General features: G+C 43.0%; 1 protein-coding gene across 1 annotated transcript in view; it reads right to left on the bottom strand.

Annotated features, from left to right (window-relative positions):
* ACAP2 (ArfGAP with coiled-coil, ankyrin repeat and PH domains 2) overlaps positions 1-25,531 on the bottom strand; it is a 121,157-nt gene that overhangs the window by 38,315 nt on the left and 57,311 nt on the right. The window contains exons 9-12 of the mRNA XM_040428326.1: positions 16,065-16,139; positions 14,319-14,431; positions 9,372-9,423; positions 6,866-6,966 (exon numbers count right to left, since the gene is read on the bottom strand). Of these exons, the coding sequence (XP_040284260.1) occupies positions 6,866-6,966; positions 9,372-9,423; positions 14,319-14,431; positions 16,065-16,139 (341 nt within the window). The remainder of the gene's footprint in view (positions 1-6,865; positions 6,967-9,371; positions 9,424-14,318; positions 14,432-16,064; positions 16,140-25,531) is intronic.

Below are 25,531 nucleotides of genomic sequence, written 5' to 3'. Positions count from 1 at the left end.
AGGAACCATAGAGTAATCTCTGGTTATGTATAACATGGACTTCAGCTATCAATCGGTTTTAAACAAGCACAGCAGCCCTAAAGATATTAGAACTAAGGCCATGATTTAATATTTGTGTAGATGGTGTAAGCTTAGACTGGCTGTCTAGACCTGCACCAGATTCACCACAGTGGCTGAGGCTGGATACTAAATGAGGTGCTGCAGGGATGGACACTCTTGCTAGTTGTATAACTATCGGCTGGCTTACTTTGTGACAGAATTTTAGGCCAAAATTGTTGTGCAATTTTGGTGTAAAACCGTGCACCTTTTTGTTTTAAACTCTGTATTATCGAAAAATATATAAGCAAACATAACAGCAATGTTCAGACAAAAAAAAAAAAATTGTAACAGTAACATAATACAGGGTTCGCAAAGGTGATATCAGTAGTCTAAAAAGACCTAAAAGTAGGCATAATCATATACCAATGGAATCTAGCAAATGTATATTCACGAGAAAAACCCATGAATTATATGATGCAACAGCATTTTTGAGTCAAAGATATAAAAAAAAATAACTGTAACCACAGCGTGTTATCATGTATAAGTAGTTATACAGACATATAGGTATATAAACAATATCTGACCTAAAAAAAACTGTGCACTATTGCCATTTTCACATGGGTAGAACATTCAGGGCAGCAACTTGACAGGTCCTAGAAAGTGCTTGACTGAATCTAGGCAGTGAATATTGTTTTGTAACAAGTTGAACCAAAGACCCCAAATCTTGATAAACTTAAGATTAACGATGCTTAAATACTGAGGAATATATTACGGTAGCATCTGATTAACCTGTAATTTCCACATGCTCAGGAGGGAGTTGTAGGGCTGTACATCTTAGCAAAATGCATTTACGAGCTATGAACAAGGATTTACGAAGGAAGACTAGTATATAGTGATTGTTTGTCCAGCAGGCCTAACAGGCAGACTTCAGGTGAGCAAGGATCTGAAAGCGACGACAACACGGCAAGTAAGTGACCACTCCCCCGAAGTCCAAATCAGGTGCCAGAAGGGGCATACAGTGGTATACAAAATCCATGCAGATGTTGTCATAGGTCAAATTCAAACTTGGGACCCAGTGCTGCAAGGCACCAGTGTCAACCGCTGAGCCACCATGCTACTGTTATCTGGTACGGTGGGGCACTGGATACAACATGATTGCAAATCAAATTTACAAAGTAGGTTTTTCAACAAACAAGAGGTGAAGTGCTATGTGGCGAGAGCAGGGTTCATGGTAGCATCTATAAGGCTAGATGCCAAGAGGAAGACATTTATCATATATAGGCTACAAGAAGGGGTGTATGGCAACTCTGAAATGTGCCTAGAACTTTAGGCAGCATCAGCATCTAGATTGGGAGCGAGAGCAATCCACTACCTTCCATACATAACTAAAGCCCAGAACTGTCGTAATAAAGCATCAGACATTATTAACGTTATCTATTAGTGTTAACAGTATCATTTCCAACACCAGAGTACAGTATGTTGACATGGCAATTCAGAGAGGTTACAATTATGGAGTATTTGGCAAATACCAATTTGAAAATAAGCAATATTGGCACCTGAACTCACTTACATTTGGACATGGAAATCAGTATCCAACCATATTTTGGACTATCTGAGAATCAAGCGTAAGCTAGCTCTCACCTGCTACACAACACCCTCTGGGCACGGACACCGCACCTGGATGCGGGAATGAATAGAATCCAGTAGAAAAAAGAAGAAGTCCAGCTCAGCTCGGGTGCAAATAGGTGACTCTTATTCCAGCGGTTTTAAAATTTCCATACGACAAGGTGTATGCCGTGACGCGTTTCAGACCTCTACAACATAAGGGTCCTTCATGACAAACACAAAAATGCAATGGGAGCCCCCTCTGATAAATACCTGTCCAATCACAGACTGATGAATATCACCTGGGAGAGGGAGGTCCCGCAATGTCCTCAGTTAAAAGATACAGAGTATGGCTTAGTGATTAAAATAATAGTAGGGAGTAATGTGTTCATGGATATTTTAGCAAGTGAATATAAATATCAATACAGGTACAAAAACAAGAACGTAGACAGGAAAAAGTACAGAGGGCAGAAAATAATAATATTATTATTATTATTATTAGCGGCACAGTTAGAAGATTCAGAAGGCCTCTCTATTAAGGAGTTTCCTTCTATGGTGGTAAAAAGACTCTTTCTATACCTTGCACTTTTAGGCCAGATATATCCCCTGGGTGCAAAACCGCAAAATGTAGGCTGGCAGCTGAAACGTTGCGGCTCTTGTAATGCGGTATATCCGAAATGTGCTTACGTATCCTGTTTTTTAATGGGATTGATTGCAATATGTAGGCTGCACAATAAGCATATTTCACAGGTAATCAAGTACACCACATATTTGGTGTTACAGTTGATGTATGACTGTATGTTAAATGTTTTATCACATACTGTGGACCTGAAAGCCTTACCAGTGACCGTATTCTCACAGCAAATACACTTGCAGTGTCCGCATTTAAAGCTACCCTTAAAATTAAGCCATGTGGGTTGTGTAAGTTTTTCTTCTGTGAAAAAACTCGGGCTGATTAGTTTACCCACAGTGGGAGCTCTTCTAGCAACACACCTCATGCCATCAGATACAACTTTAGCCCACTGTCCATAAAAGTCTAAAAGTCTAAAACATGAAAATATTTTTTCAGGATTTTGCAGATCTCAGGGAATTCCTGACTGTACTGTGTAACGAAATAGGTGGTACGTTTTCCCGTATTGGGAGCACTAGCATGACCAGAGGGCAGCTTGGGGAATACTAGCTGATGTCTATCCATATCCGAGACAATATCGTTCGCTCGTTCTATGTTACTAGGTGTATATGCCCTGCGCAACAGTCTGGCTTGTATTTCAGAAGCTTCCCTGTTGTAAGTATCAATATCAGAGCAATTGCGGCGTGCCCGAATCAGTTCTCCCTTTGGAATGTTGCGGATGGTGTGGGGTGGGTGGCATGAATGTGCAGATAACGTGGTGCTGCCGGCCAGTTCTTTGCAGTAGGTGGATGTATTAACCCTATGAGTTAAAGGGTTACCCCTCAGGCACAAATCCAAGAATTGTATTTCTGCAGTGTCAAAATAAAAAATAAATTGTATGGGATCCAAGCAAGAATTAAAATAAGCAACCAGCTCCGGTATGGACGCAACATCTCCAGACCACACCATAAGCAGGTCATCAATGTAACGTCCATACCAGAGCAGGCGATCCATGAAAGGAGAGGTGTCGATGAGGAGAAAGCAACCCTCCCACCATGCCATAAATATATTAGCAATGGAGGGAGAGAACTTTGCCCCCATCGACACCCCTGACAGCTGCAAGAAAAATGTACCTTCAAATAAAAAATAAATTATGCCTGAGGAGGAAATCCACAACTGAGGTGATCTATTCCCTGAGTTCAGGAGTGTAATTACTGTAATGGTTAAGAAACCAACTTAGGGATGTAAGGGCTAAATTGTGTGGAATGTTGGTGTATAAAGACTTGATGTCTGCTGTGATCCACACAAAGTCCTCCCTCTATTCAAAACCTGAAAAGGCCTGTAGTACAGACCGTGAGTCCTGTATGAATCCAGGAATCAGCGGAACCAGGGGTTGGAGGAGGAAAATCGTTCAGAATAGGATCCAATCCCAGCTACAATGGGCCTGAGAGGGGGAGGAAAGACATTCTTGTGGATCTTCAGCAGTGCATGAAAGATCGGGATTACCGGATGCTCCACAAGAATGTAAACTTTTTCTTTGCTTCTGAGACACCCAGATGATACTCCTAGTTCCAAGAGTTTCCTAATTTTTTATTGAAAAGATATAAGAGGATCACCAGATAATCGAGTATAAACCTGAGCGTCATGCAGCATAATTGTGACAAGGTGTTTCTGTAGACCCCTATCCAAGATAACTACCGCTCCGCCTTTGTCAGCTTCCCTTATTATGATGTCCTTTCTATCCCTTAGATCTCGAAGTGCAGCTCTCTCTGCCGGAGTCATATCGGAATGACTATTAGACCGTGTGGCATCAAATAAGAGGCATAGGTCTCTTTCTACTAATTCCTGATATTTATCTAGTGCTGCAGATCGGGATTGTATTGGATAGAAATCTATGTTAGCGGTCCTGAAATTTCTTGTAATTAATATGACCAGGCTCAATATACAACATAGTTTGAAGGGAATTGCAGTGAACCATCTCAATAAATTTCAACCAACTGGTGTTCGTGATAGTGGATGGTGCACTACAACTCTCACTGTCCAAACCATTAAAGGCATCACACATAGATGTAACTGGAGGAAACATATTGGTTAACCCCTCACATACATCGTATTCTGGTGTTACAGAAAGGGAAAGTGCGGCGGCAGGATCGGGGGCATCTTCTACCAGTCCATCTTGAAAATGTTTTTTCCAAGTAAGGTTACGGGCAAATCTGTTAACATCCAGAATAGTGCGATATAAATCAAAATGATGAGTGGGTGAAAATTATAAACCTTTTTTCAAAACACCAACCTGATCCGACGAAAGGATAGACGCCGACATGTTAAGTACCTGAATGTCCGTATTTATTTCTTCTGTCGAGACGGGTAACGGCGACTTTTTCCTATGCCGCTTGCCTGCCCTTTGTTTTTTTGACTGTCTTTCATGTTGAGCAGATGACCGTGGGGAATGTTCCGGACCCCCCTCCCTATCATCAGGAAGGATGTCAGCTTCAGGTGAAGATTCTGCTGAGTCTCATTCAGCTGAACTGAATGATACCTTAGACGTTCGTCTATGCCTGGAACGGGCAAAATAGAGCGAGGTGTATTCGCACGAGTCTCTGCCCATGTATAAACTGTATTATTAATGTAGTCCAAAAGGTCCCTGTTGAACTTGCTCTGCTTGAACAACATTAAGTCCTCTTCCACTTTATTCAGATTGTCCTTGAGTTGGTTGTCTAAATCGACAAAAACCGACATATTGGAATGTGCCGATAGTGAATCTTGAGCTTTTTTGATTTCTTCCCTGAGATTAGACAGGGTATCCTGCTCATGCTGTACTATCCGTTCCATAAGTTTCAGGGAACAATCCGACAAAATAGCTTGCCATTGTAGGGTGAAGGAATCCGAATAGATGGTGGTGTTTTTTTTTAATTTTATTCTGAGGCCACGGGGGATCATTTTCTTATCCATGTATTTTTGCAATGATGTGGCATCCCACCAGGTTCGCAATTCCTTCATTAGCTTTTCCAGAGATGACATCTGCGCTTTCACATTAAGAACATCTTGCATCTCCTGTTTAGGAACATCAAAGATGGCATTCATTTTTCTCACCCTTTCATTGTCATCGTCCATCGGGTGTAATGATGTGCCATGTTCCAAACAGGAGAAAAGGAAAAATAACGCTGTGTCTGAATGAATCCACACAGGGAGTGCACGCCACCAGGTAACAATCAGAGAATCAAGCGTAAGGCAGCTCTCTGGGCACGGACACCGTATTTTGGACTATCTGATATGCTTGGAATTAGACACTGATTATGATGAACTGTTAACTGATATGAGATGGCAGTCTAAATCCACGAGCGCCCCACAGCAGACTGCAATTGAGCTTGAGGAATCTTGGCACATTTGCAATCTGGCATTTTATTTTACCAGCGCTACCCATGTTTAAAATTTGTCTTATGTATGATTGATTATACTATTTTTACTATTATTTATAATTCTATTTAGTATACTTTTTTCATTGTATCCATTTATTCATTTACAATTTTGCATTCCAAGTGTTTGATAGGGCGACTGTATTGATTATGAGATTACAATACCCATATCTGTTAAGTTTAGAGAGACAGACTGTCTGTTCTAAATTTCATAACTCTGCACTTGTTAATAGCATGTAAATAGTAAACCATGTACATTTTTGTGATCTATGGAATGAATATGATATTTAAAGGGGTTGTCTACTTTTTATTAAAGGGAACCTGTCACCAAGATTTTGTGTATAGAGCTGAGGACATGGGTTGCTAGATGGCCGCTAGCACATCCGCAATACCCAGTCCCCATAGCTCTGTGTGCTTTTATTGTGTAAAAAAAAAAAAAAAAAAGATTTGATACATGTGCAAATTAACCTAAGATGAGTCCTGTCCCTGAGAGGAGTCATCTCAGGGTAATTTGCATATCTATTAAATAGTTTTTTTTACACAATAAAAGCACACAGAGCTATGGGACCTGGGTATTGCAGATGTGCTAGTGGCCATCTAGCAACCCAAGTCCTCAGCTCTATACCCAAAATCCAGGTGACAGGTTCCCTTTAACCGATGACCTATCCTCACTACAAAGTTGATGGTACTGTCTGCTTCCAGCACCAGATCCATAGCTGAACAGCTAATCGATGGAGGTATGGGGTGTCAGAACCCGGCTGATCAGCTGGTGATGGACTATTCTGCAAACAGGTCATCTAAGACAAGGTGGACAACCCCTTCAATAAACGTCATAAAGAGTCATGATCTAAATCAGGCATGCTCAACCTGCGGCCCTCCAGCTGTTGTAAAACTACAACTCCCACAATGCCCTGCTGTAGGCTGATAGCTGTAGGCTGTTCAGGCATGCTGGGAGTTGTATTTTTTCAACAGCTGGAGGGCCACAGGTTGAGCATTCCTGATCTAAATGATCTAAAATAAATTACTCCACAGAAGTGAATAGGACAAATGTTAATGACAACAATGAAGCACAAAATAAGATATTAAAAAAACTTTAATAGCGTGCTTGAAGCTTAGACATTCATAACTCCTCAGGTCTCTGCTAAGAATTAGCAAAGCCTTATTTACAGAGTCCTTGAAAATGACAAGTACTTACTTAGTAGGAGAAACCACCTCAAAGCAGAAGCGTCTCTCAATATCTTCACAGTGCTTGACTGTGCACAGACGCAAGTCTTCAACAACAACAGTAGGATTATCCTACAACAGGAGAGAGAGAAAGTGAGCGACACCCGAGAACGATTGTGATAGCAAATTCATAGCAATGTAAATTCATTGGAGGGAAATACACTGCTCAACAAAATAAAGGGAACACTTAAACAACACAATGTAACGCCAAGTCAATCACACTTCTGTGAAATCAAACTGTCCACTTAGGAAGCAACACTGATTGTGAATCAGTTTCTGCTGCTGTTGTGCAAATTGAACAGAGAACAGGTAGAAATGATAGGCAATTAGCAAGACACCCCTATAAAGGAGTGGTTCTGCAGGTGGTGAACACCAACCCTTTCTCGGTTCTCATCCTTTTTGGCTGTTTTGGTTACTTTTGCATTTTGTCTTCGCTTTCACCCATAGAGGTAGCATGAGGCGGTATCTACAACCCGCAGAAGTTGCTCAGGTAGTGCAGCTCATCCAGGATGGCACTTCTATGCGAACTGTGGCAAGAAGGTTAGCTGTCAGTACAGTGTCCAGAGCATGGAGCAGATATCAGGAGACAGGCCAGTACACCAGGAGACGTGGAGGGGGCTGTAGGAGGGCAATAACCCAGCAGCAGGACCGCTACCTCCTCCTTTGTGCAAGGAGGAACAGGAGGAGCACTGCCAGAACCCTGCAAAATGACCTCCACTAATATCTATGTGTCTGCTCAAACTGTCAGAAACAGACTCCATGAGGGTGGTATGAGGTCCCGATGTCCACAAGTCGGTGTTGTGCTTACAGCCCAACACCACGCAGGGCGATTGGCATTTGCCAGAGAACACCAAGATTGGCAGTTTCGACATTGGTGCTCTTTGCTCCTCATGGACAAGAGCACGTTCGCACTGAGCACATGTGACAGACGTGACAGAGTCTGGAGAACGTTCTGCTGCCTGCAACATCCTCCAGCATGGCTGATTTGGCAGTGGGTCAGTAATGGTGTGGGGAACTATTTCTTTAGAGGGCCGCACAGCCCTCCATGTGCTCGCCAGAGGTACCCTGACTGCCTAGGTACCGGGATGAAATCCTCAGACCCATTGTGAGACCATATGCAGGAGCAGTGGGCCCTGGGTTCCTTCTGATGCATGACGATGCTTGGCCTCATATGGCTGAAATGTGTCATCAGTTCCTGCACGATGAAGGCATTGATGCTATGGACTGGCCTGCCCGTTCCCCAGACCTGTATCCAATCAAGCACATCTGGGACATCATGTCTTGTTCCATACAACGCCATGTTGCACCACAGACTGTCCAGTTGACTGATACTTTAATCCAGGTCTGGGAGGATATCCCTCACGAGAACATCTGCCGCCTCATCAGGAGCATGCCCAGGCATTGTAGGGACGTCATCAGGGGTCGAGTCGAGGGGGAACGGCGTTCCTGCACTTTTTTCATGGCAGGAACGCCGTTCCCTTTCAGGGCAAAAGGACCAGGAGGAAGCGGTGAAGGCTTTGTACTCACCGCCGCCTTCCTGGTCCTCGGCTGTCGGCTGTGAGGGCTGCGCACAGGAGCCGAGTGAGTCGCTCTGTGACGTCACTCAGTGCGCAGCCTACAGCAGTAGAAGAGGAGCGTCTGCGTCCAGGAGCAGGAGAGGTAAGTGTTTTTTAAGAGGCACTGACGGGGGGGGCTGATCTGATGAGAGGCACGGGGGGGGGGGGCTGATCTGATGAGAGGCACTGACGGGGGGGGGCTGATCTGATGAGAGGTACTGACGGGGGGGGGGGGGGATCTGATGAAAGGCACTGACGGGGGGGGATCTGATGAAAGGCACTGACGGGGGGGGATCTGATGAAAGGCACTGACGGGGGGGGCTGATCTGATGAAGAGGCACTGACGGGGGGGGGGCTGATGAGAGGCACTGACGGGGGGGCTGATGAGAGGTACTGACGAAATATATTTTTCAGCGAAATTTTTTTATTTATTCTTTCGGGGGGGGGGGGGGGGTTTGCAGTGGATCTTGGGTGAGTTCCCACACTTTTTTTCCCAGGACTTGACCCCTGGACGTCATACACGTGGAGGCCATACACACAAATACTGAGCCTCATTTCCTGGTCTTGAGGCATTTCCACTGAAGTTGGATCAGCATGAAATTTGATTTTCCACTTTGATTTTGAGTATCATTACAAATCCAGACCTCCATGGGATATTCATTTTGATTTACATTGAACATTTTTATGTTTTATTGTTCTCAACGCATTCCACTATGTAATGAATTAGGATTTGCAACTGGAATATTTCATTCATTGAGATCTAGGATGTGGTATTTTAGGGTTTCCTTTATTTTTTTGAGTATTTTTTTTAATGCAACATGAGTATGGATTTACACAGGATGATTTTATATTATTTGTCCCTATGGACTTTGCGTAATCTTTGTTAACTCTATAGAACTCTACAACACAAATATGGCTCACCTTAAATTTCTTCTGATATACAAGTTGATTATTCTGGATTGAAAACCAGCGCCTACACATTAGGAAATTGAAAGAAAAAACATTATTTTTAATTTCGCCACGCAATGCATCGATCAGTAGGATTACAGGTAAATTAATCCAAACAATTAGTACAAGATGTTGCTAACCACCAACTGGACAACAGAAAAGCCTGGAAACTTGCACAGAAAGAAAGTGGAATGGTGGTGACTGGAATGCCAGAAGAGGATTAAATAGGTACTAAAAATGCCATCAACTGATAGAACTTGCTTAGGCTGGCCCTACACATAGATAGCCATCAGCTATCTCCCCCAACCCTTCCATACACATGCACGCTCGGTCTAGGAGCTCTGAATAGGGAGAAGTAAGCTGCTGCTACAGCTTATCTTCCTGAGAATAAAAGGATTGGGCATGTAAAGATCCAAAAACCTGATCACTACCTCTCTGTTGGGAGGCATCCATAAACATTAAAAAGCTGGCCCATCCACCCAAAAAACGGTATATTTGGCTGACATAAATTAAAGGGAACCTGTCACCGGGATTTTGGGTATAGAGCTGAGGACATGGGTTGCTAGATGGCCGCTAGCACATCCGCAATACCCAGTCCCCATAGCTCTGTGTGCTTTTATTGTGTAAAAAAAAACGATTTGATACATATGCAAATTAACATAAAAGAGTCATATCTTGCTTGTGTGACCAGAGAAGAGTCATATTTTCAAGCTCTGACTCATCTCAGGTTAATTTGCATATGTATCAAATCGGGTTTTTTACACAATAAAAGCACACAGAGCTATGGGGACTGGGTATTGCGGATGTGCTAGCGGCCAGCTAGAAACCCATGTCCTCAGCTCTATACCCCAAATCCAGGTGACAGGTTCCCTTTAAAGATGGCAATACATATTAGATTAAAGAGGTCTCCATAGTCTTCAGTGCTAAGGAAAAAAGTGTTAAAGGCTACTGACTTTAGGGTCAATTTTATATTATTGTATTTTACTCATTTTGGGCTAAACATTTATTTATTTCCAATTGGTCTTCATTAAAAATTTATAGCAGGTTTCTCTGTACAGCTGTCAGTTTCTATTTGCAGACTTCTGTTACACCGACTCCTGTCAGACAGTAGCTCTGAAGGCTCAGCCTGTAACTGTTATGTCTGAACTCCTGACTGCTCATAAACACTGATTTAATGCCTTGTTCTGACTACCCAATTGTTGGGCAGACTATCGGGAACAAATGTTCCTCCGAACGTTCGTTCCCAATAATATGCCTATCTGAAGGTGCCGCAAAAAATGCTATTTTTTTCTGGTGCAATTATTGTTGATGTGGAGCGGACTCCTCAATCATCCGTTTATGGGCAGCAGGTCCTGCTGTCTAAACAGCACTGTGCTGCCCAGAAACAATGCAGCTGTATGAGGTTGAACGATAGCAGCAACCATAACTTATCCTCATACTGTGGAGGCGATTGCTGAATGTAAATGCAGCTCTTCACCTCCACTAACAAGCAGGCAGTTGTCTGGAAGGAACATTTCGTTTCTGACAATCGTCTGCTCTTTAAAGCAGTGTAAATGTGCCTTAAGCCATATTATCAGTTTGACAATAACGGAGCTAAAATGAGTATTTATGAGCTGTCATAAGTTCAGAGATATTGGTTACAGACTGAGCCCTCAGAGCTGCTGTCTGACTCTGTGTAAACAGAAAGCAATAGTCTGCAAATAGAAACTGAAAATTGTTAAACAACTGAAAAAAATATTTTTAGCCCAAAATGCAATAATAAAAAATGTCCCCCAAAGTGTCAATAGCCTTTAAAGAAAATATAAACTCATTCTGAAACGATTTATTTAGCAGAGGTTCATATTCTGCTGTAAGTGCCATAATTCCTCTTGTTCAGTGATGATATTTCTTGGTAGGTAGGAGAACTGTGGGTCGCTCAATTTGGTGCATCTAAAGGCATATTTACACAGTGCAGACAAGCAGATGATTAAATCGTAAAGGAAGTGTTCCTTCCCAATAAATGTCTGCTCGTCAATGAAGCTTAAAAGGGGTTATCCGAGTTATTTTTTTTATTCTTTCTATGTTTCCAACTAGGCAAAAGTAACAGCTTTCCAATTAACTCACTATCTTCAGTGGCTGGTTTCTCAGATTTGACTGAGGGTCACATGACCTGTGATGTCAGCTTCTCTCCCTGCTCTGATAATGTTTGCACAAGCCTGAGAGAACTGTACACATGGCTGGCCACGCCCCCCTGCACTGCCGGCTGCTGCTTAGTGCTCTCTCCCAGGATTCTTAACCCCTTTAGCTGCACAGACTCAGGGCTGAAGTGTTTACTGTGTAGCTGCAGGCAGTGAGGAGACAAATGCTGGATCCGGGCAGCACATCGTACTGCCCCATAGAAATGAATAGGTCCGCAATTCCGTTCCGCAAAACGCGGAACAAAATTGCGGACATGTGAATTGTCCCTTATCATCCAACAGCCACAATAATAACTTTGGTGCAGATCTAAACAGCCTGTCTAAATATATGCCACCTATAGGATTACTAAATATGTCTAGTATGTAAAATACAGAAAATGAAAACTAACAGAATGCAACAAATAAATTACTTGTTATTAACAAGACTTAGATTAGAAACAGACAGTTTTGGCATTAGACCCAAAGCAGCGAGGGCGGCTCTCTGGCCGTTTTCCTATACCTCTCTGGTGGAAGAAAGAGAGGAAATACTAAAGGAGGACAGAGGAAATGGAAAGCAACAACACACATGGAAAAGGGTAGGGAACACTAGCAATCTGGCAGGGAAATAGTGACACGAGAAAAGAGGAAACCAAACTCAAGCATACAGATACACAACAGAGATATGCTAGCGGATGGTTTAGTAGTACCACACCTAGACACTAATATCACCTCTCCCTTAAGGCTTGTTCACACAACCGTGCGTTTTTTTGCGGTCCGCAAATTGCAGATCCGCAAAACACGGATGGCGCCAGTGTGCCTTCCGCAATTTTGGGAATGGAACAGGAGGCCTATTATAGAAATGCCTATTCTTGTCTGCAAAACGGACAACAATAGGACAGGACTCATAATTTTTGCAGGGCCACCGAACGGAGCAACGGATGCGGACAGCACACAGAGTGCTGTCTGCATCTTTTGCGGGCCCATTTAAATGAATGGTTCCGTATACGGAATGCAAAAAACGGCCCGTATACGGAACGCAAAATACGTTTGTGTGAACGAGCCCCTATTGTGGTAGATAATAAAAAATAGACTTCCCAAATTAGAAATATTGTATAACTGGGTAATGAAATGCCTTTGACTAGAGCATTTTGGAAAATGTTATCCAGTACAGTATTGAACATGATGAATCCATATTTTTTACCCTATAAGACGCGCCCCCCCCCCCCACCCCCTAAAGTGGGAGAAAAATGTCAGTGCATCTTATGTGCACAAATACTAATGGGTGCTTCCATTATGGAAGTGCTCATTAGAACAGGAGGATGCAGCACTGTCCAGGCTCTGTACTCACCACTTCCTGGTCTTCGTTGACCGCACTCTGTGCTGTGACCTGCGCACAGCTTGAGGACGTCAGCGCTCTGTGACCTCACGCTGTGCAACGTCCGTTCACATCAGAGCAGGGCAGCAAGAGCAGGAGCTGGACCTCAGGAGCAGTGCCGTCCAGAGCAGGAGAGGGGAGTTGATTTATTTTTTTCTCTCATCTGGGGTCTTATTGGAAAGTCTTATTATCATTGGGGGTCTGTTCTGAGGTCTGATTTTAACATTAGGGGGTCTCATCAGGGCTCTAAGCTGAAGTCTGATTGACACTGGCGATCTGATGGGTTCACAATGCCTGATGTTACATAAGACAGTCCAGAAAAATCTGATAATCTGGAACTGTATTACTAGGACGTCTAATTTATTATACTTTGATTATGTCTGATGCACAAACCGTATAACTTCAGCTGGTAAAGACAGTAAGCTATATGCAAAAGGCCATAACTGATGCTGGTAACAACGTGTACAAATATGGACAAGCAAGAGTAAGAAAAAGCAGCTGCAAACTGTATAATAAATTCCGAAAAAGATGCAATGTAAAGCAAGAATTAAAGTAACGCAATCTTGAAAACAAATCCATATTAGTAACATAACAGTAAAAAAAAAGGGAACATTTGATGCAAGCGCAAGCACAATATGCAACCCTGTGGGGAAGACAACATGCAATGGAGACTGTTTTACAAGAGCTTACGAGAAAAGAATACTTTGGTAACTGATTTGGAGGTTATTCATGCAAAATTCTCTTGCAAGTTCTGATAAAGAGAGTGACAGTAATTTGTGTAGTTGTACATTGGAGACTTCTGTGCTTGAACCATTCCGATAGTGGCGAGATCTCAAAATACTAGAGGAATATTCAGAAGTACAAAACTACAGAAATACATCAAGAACCCAGTGCAGCTTATATTTATTCTGGGTCTCTGACTTTTAAAGGAAAAAGGGGGCTACAAATTATCACCGTTAAAGTATGAACTCTATATCTCCAAGCATAAGATCCATCCATTGCAGGTGATCTATGTGCAGGGTTCACAGTGAAAGGTACGTGCCACATAAAGAGGGAAGAAGGGAAGAAGAGGCTGGTTGATACCTGTTGTGGTCTGGCTTTTTCCTGTCATGTGAAAAAATGGGGCAGGATTAAAACATACTAGAAAAGGAGCAGAAGGCGTGAAAATGCAAAATAAGAGCAGCAGCATGATATGAAAAACAGAAATTAAGATTGCAGCTAAAGCCATAAAAAAGGAAAACATGGCATTTTACAATGGTGCGCTCATGCTTTTTCTCAGCCAGTATCTGCACTGTGCCAATGAAGCCAGATAGTCTTTCCTCATTTGGTGATTCATCATGAATAGAAAGTCCACCCATAATGGCCTGCGCCTTGTGCTCATGTTATTACCTGTTCCAGGTTTTGAAAGCATTGCTGGCTCGTTTAAACAGGTATCCTTCCATAACAATACCATTTTCTGCGTCCACATTGCATTCCAGATTGGAGTCATCAGCAGATAAACCCTGCCAGGCATACAGAACAGTGAGGCCAAGAAATAAAAGTACGCAGTGGCACATGAGCACATGCTAAGATTTATACAGGATTTTGCAAGCTTACAGTAACGCTCATTAGGGATCATCTGGCAGTGTAATACTGCCGCTGATTACAGTATACTAAAAGATCACGATTTGCCGGAGGCAGATCTTGCTGTCTAATCACAGTCTGCTGCCGGTAAATAACTGGAGACGAGTGATGGCATAACGATTGCTCCTCCCCATGCTGTGGAGGAGATGGCTGCATGTAATAGCAGCGGTCTCCTCCTCTTGCGAGCAGGTGATTGCCAGGAAGGAACGCTTCCCTCCCAACAATCCACTGCAGAATCGGGCTGTGTAATACAGCCTTAACTGTCCGTCTTGTTTCTTATATACGACATGGTGTTGCTGTGGCTCCATTGTTTGTATTTTCATTGAAAAATGTTTAATAAAAATTAAAAAAAAGTTGCAAATTATGGTGCACACCATATTTACACTACAATTTGCAACTTTTTGAGGTCTGATACTTTTCTAAAGGTTTAAACAGGAGGGGGCAGAGCCTACCACAGCCTGTCGGATTTACTATCACTTAAAGGGTCTCTCCTGCCATTTATATTGGTGACCTATCGTTAGTATAGGTCAACAATAACTGATTGGAGCTGTAGCTGTTTGAAAAAGAGGTGGCGTTCCATGCGAGTGCCGCTTCCTCGTCATTATACTACGGGGCATCTCCCCTGTGGCAGTGGTCTAGTGTAATTACAAATACTCACTTGTCATTACACTGTACCGCCGAAGCTTACAATGCACCATCGAGACAACGGGCAGTGTAATGAACAGGAAGCCGCGCCGCCTCCTCTTCAAACAGCTGATTGGCGGGGGTGCCGGGTGTCGAATCCCCACTGATCATATATTGATTACCTATCCTGATGATGGATCATCAATATAAATGGCAAGACAACCCCTCTAAGCCGGGAACTGGTGTAAGTTATAGCTCAAGTCCATGCCAACCTTTTGGCTGGTGCACATTTCAGCTTCCGATGCACGGAGTGCCAGTGGTAAGTCTAATTTCTTAAGAGGCATTGTTTCAGGTCAAGGAATGTCTGCTGAACGCAAACAATTTGCAAAATCGCTGATCAATAATGAAAAATATCTTCCTGTCTAATATTATCCTTAAGAACCCTTTACACTGCCCAACATTAGGGCAGGTTATCACTAATAAGCGTTCGTAGGGAGGCTTGTTAGAGATATTCTGCAGTGTAAAGGTACGGGCCACGGAATACATCCTGGAGCGCTATTTTTCCCATCAAAGACAACAAAATCTTTCCTCCAACACAGATGTGAATACCATGAATGTCTCACATTTTCCATCTATTATTATATAGCATATTCTTCCGTTATGTAAAGGGAATGTTACCGCATATAAATATCTTTGTATTCAAAGCTTTGAGCTCTGTGCTGGCACCAGATAAATAATTCAATGAAGGGTCTATTTCACTGCAACCGTGACCTTGACTAGAGATCCAACACAAGGAAGAGACAATCATCCTTCTACATACTAATGTTCAGCATCAGACTCTATTGTGTCTTCAGAATACACATTTTTGTGCGCTAGTTCTTTACCTACCTTTTGTTGAATTGTTGAATGTTTAAGCTCCATGTCTCTCTTTTCTCTATCGGCATCGACAACAAGATTACCCAGCTGTAAAACAAAGTAAAAGAGGGATTACAGAGGCAGAGAGACCGCATAAGGGAGTTATACAACGCAGGTGCAACGGTTTCATTCGCAAATAAAACTAAATTTCCTGCAATATCTCGCAGTCTACAACATACATCGTAATTGAGCACGCCTATGATGGACACACGTTTTTATATTAGGGCAATTAACTAATATACTCATTATCAGAATTTCACCCTTTTCGAACTGTAACTGTAGGCAACACCCTGCAAAAAAAGCAGCAAACAAAAACTTTTATAAAACAGCCCTTGCATGCCAGGAATTTAAATTCCTATAGAATTTTTCCTGGTTTATTAGTTTTCCTGGTTTATTCAGTTTACTAGTTCCTGTAAATGGAGCAAAATGCGGCAGGATGAGCGCATTTACACAAGTCAGGGGACTCTGATGTCACTCCTAATATTCTTAATATAAAGTAGAAGGAACATTGGAGCAGCTTTACTAATCCTTTACTAATCCCAAAATGTAGACAGTGTAAACTTAGACAGGAAGTCTTAAAGGGTTTCTGTCACCTGAAAAATGGTCATTAAGCTGGCTGACATTAGCGATATGCTAATGTCAGCTGAACAGAACTATATTAGTGCCATCTCACTGCCTTGAGAAAAACTAACTTCTATAATATGCTAATTAGCCTCTAGGAGCAGGGGGGGCGTTGCACCTGTTCCTAGAGGCTCCGTTCTCCCACCTCTGGCCGCACCCTGCTACACTAGATTGACAGGGCCAGGCAGCCTTCACCTCCTCCTGCCGGCCCTATGCGCTGGGGAGATCTGGTGCCGTTTAGTATTCGGCTGCGCCATATACTGAACGGGACGGCGCAGGTGCGAGATTTACACTGCAGACAGGGCCGGAGGTAGGAGACCAACGCTGCCTGGCCCTGTCAATCTAGTGTAGCAGGGCGCGGCCAGAGGTGAGAGAACGGAGCCTCTAGGACAGTGATGGCGAACCTATGGCACGGGTGCCAGAGGCGGCACTCAGAGCCCTCTCTGTGGGCACCCTCACCCTGGAAAAAAAGCCTATGGAGTACCAATATGCCTTAGACTTTTCCTGCCATTCATCAGTGTAGGACGCACTATGAACAGCACGAGCAGCATATTGAATGTAGGCAGGTTAGTATAGCTAAATGATAAAGTACATGGAAGATATATGATATTCGTGTTGGCACTTTGCGATAAATAAGTGGGTTTTGGGTTGTAGTTTGGGCACCCGGTCTCTAAGAGGTTCACCATCGCAGCTCTAGGAGCAGGGGCAACCCCCCCCCCTGCTCCTAGAGGCTAATTAGCATATTAGAAAAGTTTGTTTTTCTCAATAACGGCGGCAGGTAGTGAGATGGCACTAATATTGTTCTGTTCAGCTGACATTAGCACATCGCTAATGTCAGCCAGCTTAATACCCATTTTTCAGTTGACAGAAACCCTTTAAAGGGTTGGCCCGTCTCATACATTGATGGCATATCGCAAGGACATGCCATCAATGTCAGATAGGTGTGGGTCACACCTCTGGGACCTGCTCCTGTCTCCAGAACAGGGCCCCAGAAGTGAACAGAAAGCACTGTGCATGCGTGGCCACCTTTAATTCACCTATTTTAGCAATGAATAGAGAGGTGGAGGCGCTTGAAATCAGCAAAGCAGAATGGCTTTGCCATTCCCAGATTTCCCATACCGATGAATGGTGAGCACATTGTGCCTGCACGGTGCATTCTCCTTCACTTCCGGGGGCCCTGCTCTGGAGATAGGAACAGGTCGAAGAGGTGGGACCAGCACCTTCCGGACAATGATGCCATATCCCAGCAATATGCTATCAATGTCTGAGATAGGAATGCCCTTTTAACATCAGTCAACTTTATCTCAGTGGTTCATGCTGGAATATAAATTTTGTGCATGGTTGGACACTTTATCTAACTTTAAACCACCCATGGTTTGGCTAACTTTGCAACAGAATTTTGTGCCAAACTTTCAGCACAATTTGGACACAAAATGACACATCTTAGGCCACGGCCAAATTTAGTAACCCTTCTAGATCAATATACATTAACTTAAGGGGTTTGGCCACCCTAAAAATCCAAAGTGCCCCAGACAATAGCCAAAACCATGAAGTATTTATATCATGTGAAATGTACTGGCTATATATAATTTTTCTAGCCTGTTCACCATGACACACTTCCCTGGAGGAGCTCCTCAGACAGGCTGTGTGAGCGGAGCAGCTGTAAAGTAAAAGTAAAAATCCCAGCATGCACTGCAGCAAGCATCCTCAGAGGAGCAGTCACATGACATCCCCGGTGGTCCCATGGAGACAAGAGCCCCTCAGACATTAACAATAGCTCAGTCATCAGTAAATAACTAGGAAAAACACCCCAGTCCCAGCAGTAAAGAGAGGTCACTACCCGCCCCACACAGGATTGTGATGCTAATGTATCACACATTTGTTGCTGGGGGAGTTACCCTGTTCATAAAGTTGCTGTGGGGCCTAGTAATTTCTAGTTGTGCCACTGGATGTAAGCCATGAACAGAATGAATAGAAGGGGAGATTTATCATTTGCCTTGTTTCTGAAATGTGGCATTAAAAAGTTGCAAACTATGTGTTAGCGACTTTTTAACTGTGCCTTAAAAAAAAAAAAAAAAAAAAAGGGGGGGGGGGGGGGGGGAGGGTTGGGGCCATGACCAGTCGCCCCAACAAATTTATGTTCATTTTTGCCAGTTTTCTGACTCAAATGAAGCCAGGAGTACAAATTGATCTGCTCACATAGCGAGGAGCATCCTGTCTATCACCGCACAGCCTAGAAATCATCTATGAATATATGTTTACCCTTCACCTGTGGAAAAAGAGAAATGAGTGTAGTCAGACATCTCTGTATACAGTGTACAATGTACATTTCCTGGATGCGCATCTTCAGGATCCGCATCCGATCTTTCGGGATCCGCAATTTCGTTCCTGAAAAAAATAGAACATGTCCTATTCTTGTCCGCAATTGCGGACCAGAAAAGGCATTTTCTATTATAGTGTCTGTGATGTCCAGATCCGCAAATTGCGGATCTCACATTGCAGGTGTCTGTGTTTTGCGGATCCGCAAAACACTTACGGACGTGTGAATGGACCCTTATTGTGAGGGTATTTACATCCAAATCAGGTGAACGGTGTAGGAATTACAACAGTTTGCATATGTGCCCCCCACTTGTTAAGTAACCAAAAGTAATGGGACAATTGGCTTCTCAGCTGTTCCATGGCCAGGTGTGTGTTATTCCCTCATTATCCCAATTACAATGAGCAGATTAAAGGTCCAGAATTCATTTCAAGTCTGCTATTTGCATTTGGAATCTGTTGCTGTCAACTCTCAAGATGAGATCCAAAGAGCTGTCACTATCAGTGAAGCAAGCCACCATTAGGCTGAAAAAACAAAACAAACCCATCAGAGAGATAGCAAAAACATTAGGCATGGCCAAAACAACTGTTTGGAACATTCTTAAAAAGAAGGAACGCACCGATGAGCTCAGCAACACGAAAAGACCCAGAAGACCACGGAAAACAATTGTGGTGGATGACCGAAGAATTCTTTCCCTGGTAAAGAAAACACCCTTCACAACAGTTGGCCAGATCAAGAACACTCTCCAGGAGGTAGGTGTATGTGTGTCAAAGTCAACAATCAAGAGAAGACTTCACCAGCGTGAATAAAGAGGGTTCACCACAAGATGTAAACTATTGGTGAGCCTCAAAAACAGGAAGGCCAGATTAGAGTTTGCCAAATGACATCTAAAAAAGCCTTCACAGTTCTGGACCAACATCTTATGGACAGATGAGACAAAGATCAACTTGTACCAGAGTGATGGGAAGAGAAGATTATGGAGAAGAAAAGTAACTGCTCATGATCCTAAGCATACCACCTCATCAGTGAAGCATGGTGGTGGTAGTGTCATGGCGTGGGCATGTATGGCTGCCAATGGAACTGGTTCTCTTGTATTTATTGATGATGTGACTGCTGACAAAAGCAGCAGGATGAATTCTGAAGTGTTTCGGGCAATATTATCTGCTCATATTCAGCCAAATGTTTCAGAACTCATTGGACAGCGCTTCACAGTGCAGATGGACAATGACCCAAAGCATACTGCAAAAGCAACCAAAGAGTTTTTTAAGGGAAAGAAGTGGAATGTTATGCAATGGCCAAGTCAATCACCTGACCTGAATCCGATGGAGCATGCATTTCACTTGCTGAAGACAAAACTGAAGGGAAAATGCCCCAAGAACAAGCAGGAACTGAAGACAGTTGCAGCAGAGGCCTGGCAGTGCATCACCAGGGATGAAATCCAGCGTCTGGTGATGTCTATGCGTTCCAGACTTCAGGCTGTAATTGACTGCAAAGGATTCGCAACCAAGTATTAAAAAGTGAAAGTTTGATTATATGATTATTATTATGCCCCATTACTTTTGGCCCCTTAACAAGTGGGAGGCACATATCCAAACTGTTGTCATTCCTACACCGTTCACCTGATTTGGATGCAAATATCCTCAAATTAAAGCTGACAGTCTGCAGTTAAGGCCTCATGCACACGACCGTTGTGTGCATCCGCGGCCGTTGTTCCGTTTTCCGTTTTTTTTCGCGGACCCATTGACTTTCAATGGGTCCGTGGAAAAATCGAATGATGCACCGTTTGGCTTCCGCGTCCGTGATCCGTTTTTCCAGTCCGTGAAAAAAATATGACCTGTCCTATTTTTTTCACGGACAACGGTTCACGGACCCATTCAAGTCAATGGGTCCGTGAAAAATCACGGATGCACACAAGATAGTCATCCGCGTCCGTGATCCGTGTCCGTGATCCGTGGCCGTTTTTCCTATCATTTTCAATGCAAACTTGACTTCGTTTTTTTTTTCACTTTTCATGTCCGTGGATCCTCCAAAAATCAAGGAAGACCCACGGAAGAAAAAACGGACACGGATCACGGAACTGCGGAACCCGTTTTTGCGGACCGCAAAAAAAACGGTCGTGTGCATGAGGCCTAAAGCACATCTTGTTCGTTTAATTTCAAATCCATTGTGGTGGTGTATAGAGCCAAAAATGTTAGAATTGTGTCGATGTCCCAATATTTATGGACCTGACTGTAGTTGTATGTGTCCTACCTGTACACTGTATATAGAGACACCCCCTTCCCTGTACACTGTGTATAATGATAATAATGAGATCCTCCGATGCAGGGGGTCACACATCTCTGTATACAGTGTACAATGGTGGTGGGGGTCACATATCACTGCATACAGTATACAGAGGGTCACACATCTCTGTATACAGTGGTGGGGGTCACATATCACTATATACAGTGTTTAGGAAGGAGAGGGCACACATTTACAGATGAGACCAGTGACTGCTGCTGATATCACTGACCTCAGCCATATTGACAGCTCAGAAGGGTTTAAACTGTTGGTCTGGCTGTAATAAACATGTCGGTGATAAGATCACAGTGCAGAGGGGCCATAAACAGGACAGACACTGGGATTGCTCACAGTTTGTGTTCCACAGCACCTTCCTGGCTCTGCTACATCCTCACATACAGCAGGATCCTCTTAGTACAGGAGACAGAGTGGATGGAGTCTACAGACAGTCAGCTTCTCCTCAGTCTCCCTTTCTCCTGCAAACGTTTCTTTATTTCTGCTTGAATCTTCCTGCTAAGCCCCTCTAGCCCTGCACAGCCAGGAGTGTCAGTCACAGAAGGAAAGCACATCTGATACAAGCAGGGTGCTTTAGGACCCAGGGAGCAGCACACTCCTTCAGGCATGGACAAGGTTGCTCTTCCATGGCACCTGCAGGGATGGACAGACAGGCAGCTGTAAGAGCAGGACAGGAGGGGGCGTGGCTGCCAATAGCAGGAAAACCAGGCAGATCTGCTTAAGGGCTCATTCAGATGGCCGTATGCTCTCCGCAAAAATGCGGATCCATTTTTTTTTTGCAGACAGTTCAGCATGTCTGCATAAAAACGGATTGCATTCGTTTTTTTTGCTGATCCATAGACTTCAATAGGGCCATGTCCTGATTTTCACTGACAAGTATAGGACAGGTTTCATCTTTTTGCTGAGCCGTGCAATGGAAGAAAAGGGCCCCATAGAAATGAATGGGACAACATCTAATCAGCAAAAAAACGGATCAGCATTTTTGCGGAAGACATATTAGTAAGTGTAATATCTCCCTACTTTCTTTACAGTTGTAATAAGTGCTAACAAAGTGGGCAACCCCTTTAAGTAAAGCAATCTAATCCTTCGGCCTCATGCACACGACAGTATTTTTCACGGTCCGCAAAACGGGGTTCCGTTTTTTTTTTTTTTTTTTCGTGTGTCTTCCTTGATTTTTAGAGGATCACCAGACATGAAAAGTGAAAAAAAAAAATCTAAGTCAAGTTAGCCTTGAAAATGATAGGGAAAAAACGGACACGGATCACGGACACGGATGACAATCTTGTGTGCCTCCGTGTTTTTTCATGGACCCATTGACTTGAATGGGTCCGCGAACCGTTGTCCGTGAAAAAAATAGGACAGGTCCTTTTTTGGACGGACTGGAAACACGGATCACGGACGCGGACGACAAACGGTGCATTTTCCGAGTTTTCAACGGACCCATTGAAAGTCAATGGGTCCACAGAAAATCACGGAAAACGGAACAACGGACACGGATGCACACAACGGTCGTGTGCATGAGGCCTTAGCAAAAATATCTGCAGCACCTTGAACTTGAACACAGTAATGTGCAATACCCACCGCAGCTGCTGAAGAACCTCATCATGGGAGAAGGATCACAATGTCAGTGAATCAGTGGTTAGCACATTCAAAGGAACTTACTACAAAATAGATCTTTGACAGCCTTCTTCTAGTGGAAAACACCTATGTAGCACAACTTACCTTTGCAGAATTTGTGTATAGTGAACCTATAGATTAACCCCTTCAGGACCATGCCATTTTTCACCTTAAAGGCAGTCTGTCACCAAAATTTGACAATCTGAACTGCTTACATGGCTGGACTGTGTTACAGAGGAAATAGTCACCAATAGGACCAGTTCAGGTCTGAAGTCACTTTGCGAGGCTTACATAATAGAAACCACCCAAAAATGACCCCATTTTAGAAACTACACCCCTCAAGGTATTCAAAATTGATTTTACAAACTTTGTTAACCCTTTAGGTGTTCCACAAGAATTAATGGAAAATGGAGATGAAAGTTCAGAATTTCACTGTTTTGGCAGATTTTCCATTTTAATATTTTTTTTCCATTAACAAAGCAAGGGTTAAAAGCCAAAACAAAAGTCAATATTTATTGCCCCGATTCTGTAGTTTACAGAAACACCCCATATGTGGTCATAAACTGCTGTACAGGCACACTGTATTGCGCAGAAGGAAAGGAACGCCATATGGTTTTTTTAAAAGCAGTTTTTACTGGGATAATTTTAAGCTGCCATGTCACATTTGAAACCCCCTGATGCACCCCTAGAGTAGAAACTCCAAAAAAGTGACCTCATTTTGGAAACTAAGGGATAAGGTGGCAGTTTTTTTGGTACTATTTTAGGGTACATATGATTTTTAGTTGCTCTAGAGGCAAGGTAACAGAAAATAGCTGTTTTGGCACGGTTTTTATTTTTTGTTATTTACAAAGTTCATCTGACAGGTTAGATCATGTGGTATTTTTATAGAGCAATACCAAATATGTATAAAATACCTTTTTTTGGTTGTTTGTTTCATTTCAAAATAAAGCATTTTTGAAATTTTTTTTATTTTTTTTGTGTCTCCACATTTTTGGGCGACTGTCTTGTGTAGGGGCTCATTTTTTTCGGGATGAGATGACTGTTTGATTGGTACTATTTTAGGGTGTATACACAGTTTTTATTTTTTTACGGTTAAGTCGTGATATTTTTATAGAGCAGGTTCTTACGGACGCAGCGATACATAAATAAAATAAAGTATACATATTAGGTACGTTTTACACAATGATATCATTTTTGAAACAAAAAGAATGAGGTTTTAGTGTTTCCACAGTCTGAGAGCCATAGTTTTTTCAGTTTCTTGGCAATTGTCTTAGTCAGCGTATCATTTTTGCGGGATGAGATGACGGTTTGATTGGCACTATTTTGGGGTGCATATGATTTGTGATCGGTTGGTGTTTCACCTTTAGTGATGTAAGTTTTTTTTAGCACAGTTTTTAAAAAAAAAAATTTGACGGTGTTCATTTGAGGGGTTAGGTCATGTGTTATTTTTATAGAGCCGGTCAATCTGGACGTGGCAATACCTAATGTGTCTACTTTTCTTTTTTTTCCCTATTTTCTTAAAACATTTTTATACTTTATTTTGGGAAAAGGACGCTTTTTTTATTTTTTTTAACTTGAAACTTTTAATTTTTGTGTAAAACTTTTTTTTTTTAAACTTTTTTCTACACTTTATTTTTTGTCCCACTCTGGGACTTCAACTTTTGGGGGTCTGATCGCCTTTACAATGCATCACAATACATCTGTATTGCGATGCATTGGCCTTAAGTGTATTACAGACTGTAATACACTTACAGCCTGTTTGCCTGTGAGATCCAGGGGGCTGGATCTCACAGGCTCTCCCGGAAGGCAGCCACGATGCTTAAGGAAGGCATCGGGCTGCCTTCCCTGCCATCGGGTCCCCGTCACAGCAGCACGGGGACCCGATGGAAGCTCCGATACCCGCAAGGATATCGCAGGTGCCGCGGTCAGTGCTGACCGCGGCACATCAAGGGTTAATGCACCGCCATCGGTGATTTCACAGATGCCGGCGCATGCAGCAGTGGTCTGGCTATCAATGACTGCCGGAACCCCCCTGCCACAGATCGGGCGGGCGCATCTCCTGCACCCGCCCGATTACAGCGCTGTACATGTACGGCGCTGGTCCTTAAGTCACGGACATCTGCGCCGTACATGTACGGCGCGGGTCCTCTACGGGTTAAACAACTATCAAGGAACTTTGTATCGGACAACAAAGCCTCATTTCCTGTGTATCATCTCAATACCAATTCCCCTGGCTAAACTGAACATTACCGTACACCAAAATAATTTCTTAAAGCAGTTTTCTGACCCCCAACAATAAATCTCAAAATTACTAAACCATAATTAGTGTTCTAGACCGTGCAATTCCCTGTTGTAATTACCACATTCTTGTTGTAGCGTGAAGAGGATTTTTACATGGATACGTCATTGCATCTGGCCACAGAGATGGAGTGCCATACGAAAGGAAAAAAAATAAAACTCTTCTTCCTTACCCAATCCTAATATTTTCATTTTTGTTTACCCATAAATTCTCCATTTCCAGTCAGTACCAGGAAGCATGATTCAAACTGCTCTCCCTCTTGATGCCAGATGTTCCCATCAGTCTCCCCAA

Source organism: Bufo bufo, chromosome 4 (genome assembly GCF_905171765.1).
Source record: "Bufo bufo chromosome 4, aBufBuf1.1, whole genome shotgun sequence".
In the NCBI taxonomy this organism is placed as follows: Eukaryota; Metazoa; Chordata; class Amphibia; order Anura; family Bufonidae; genus Bufo; species Bufo bufo.
The sequence above is the reverse complement of the archived record's forward strand: the minus strand, read 5'-3'. Positions and strand labels throughout refer to the sequence as shown.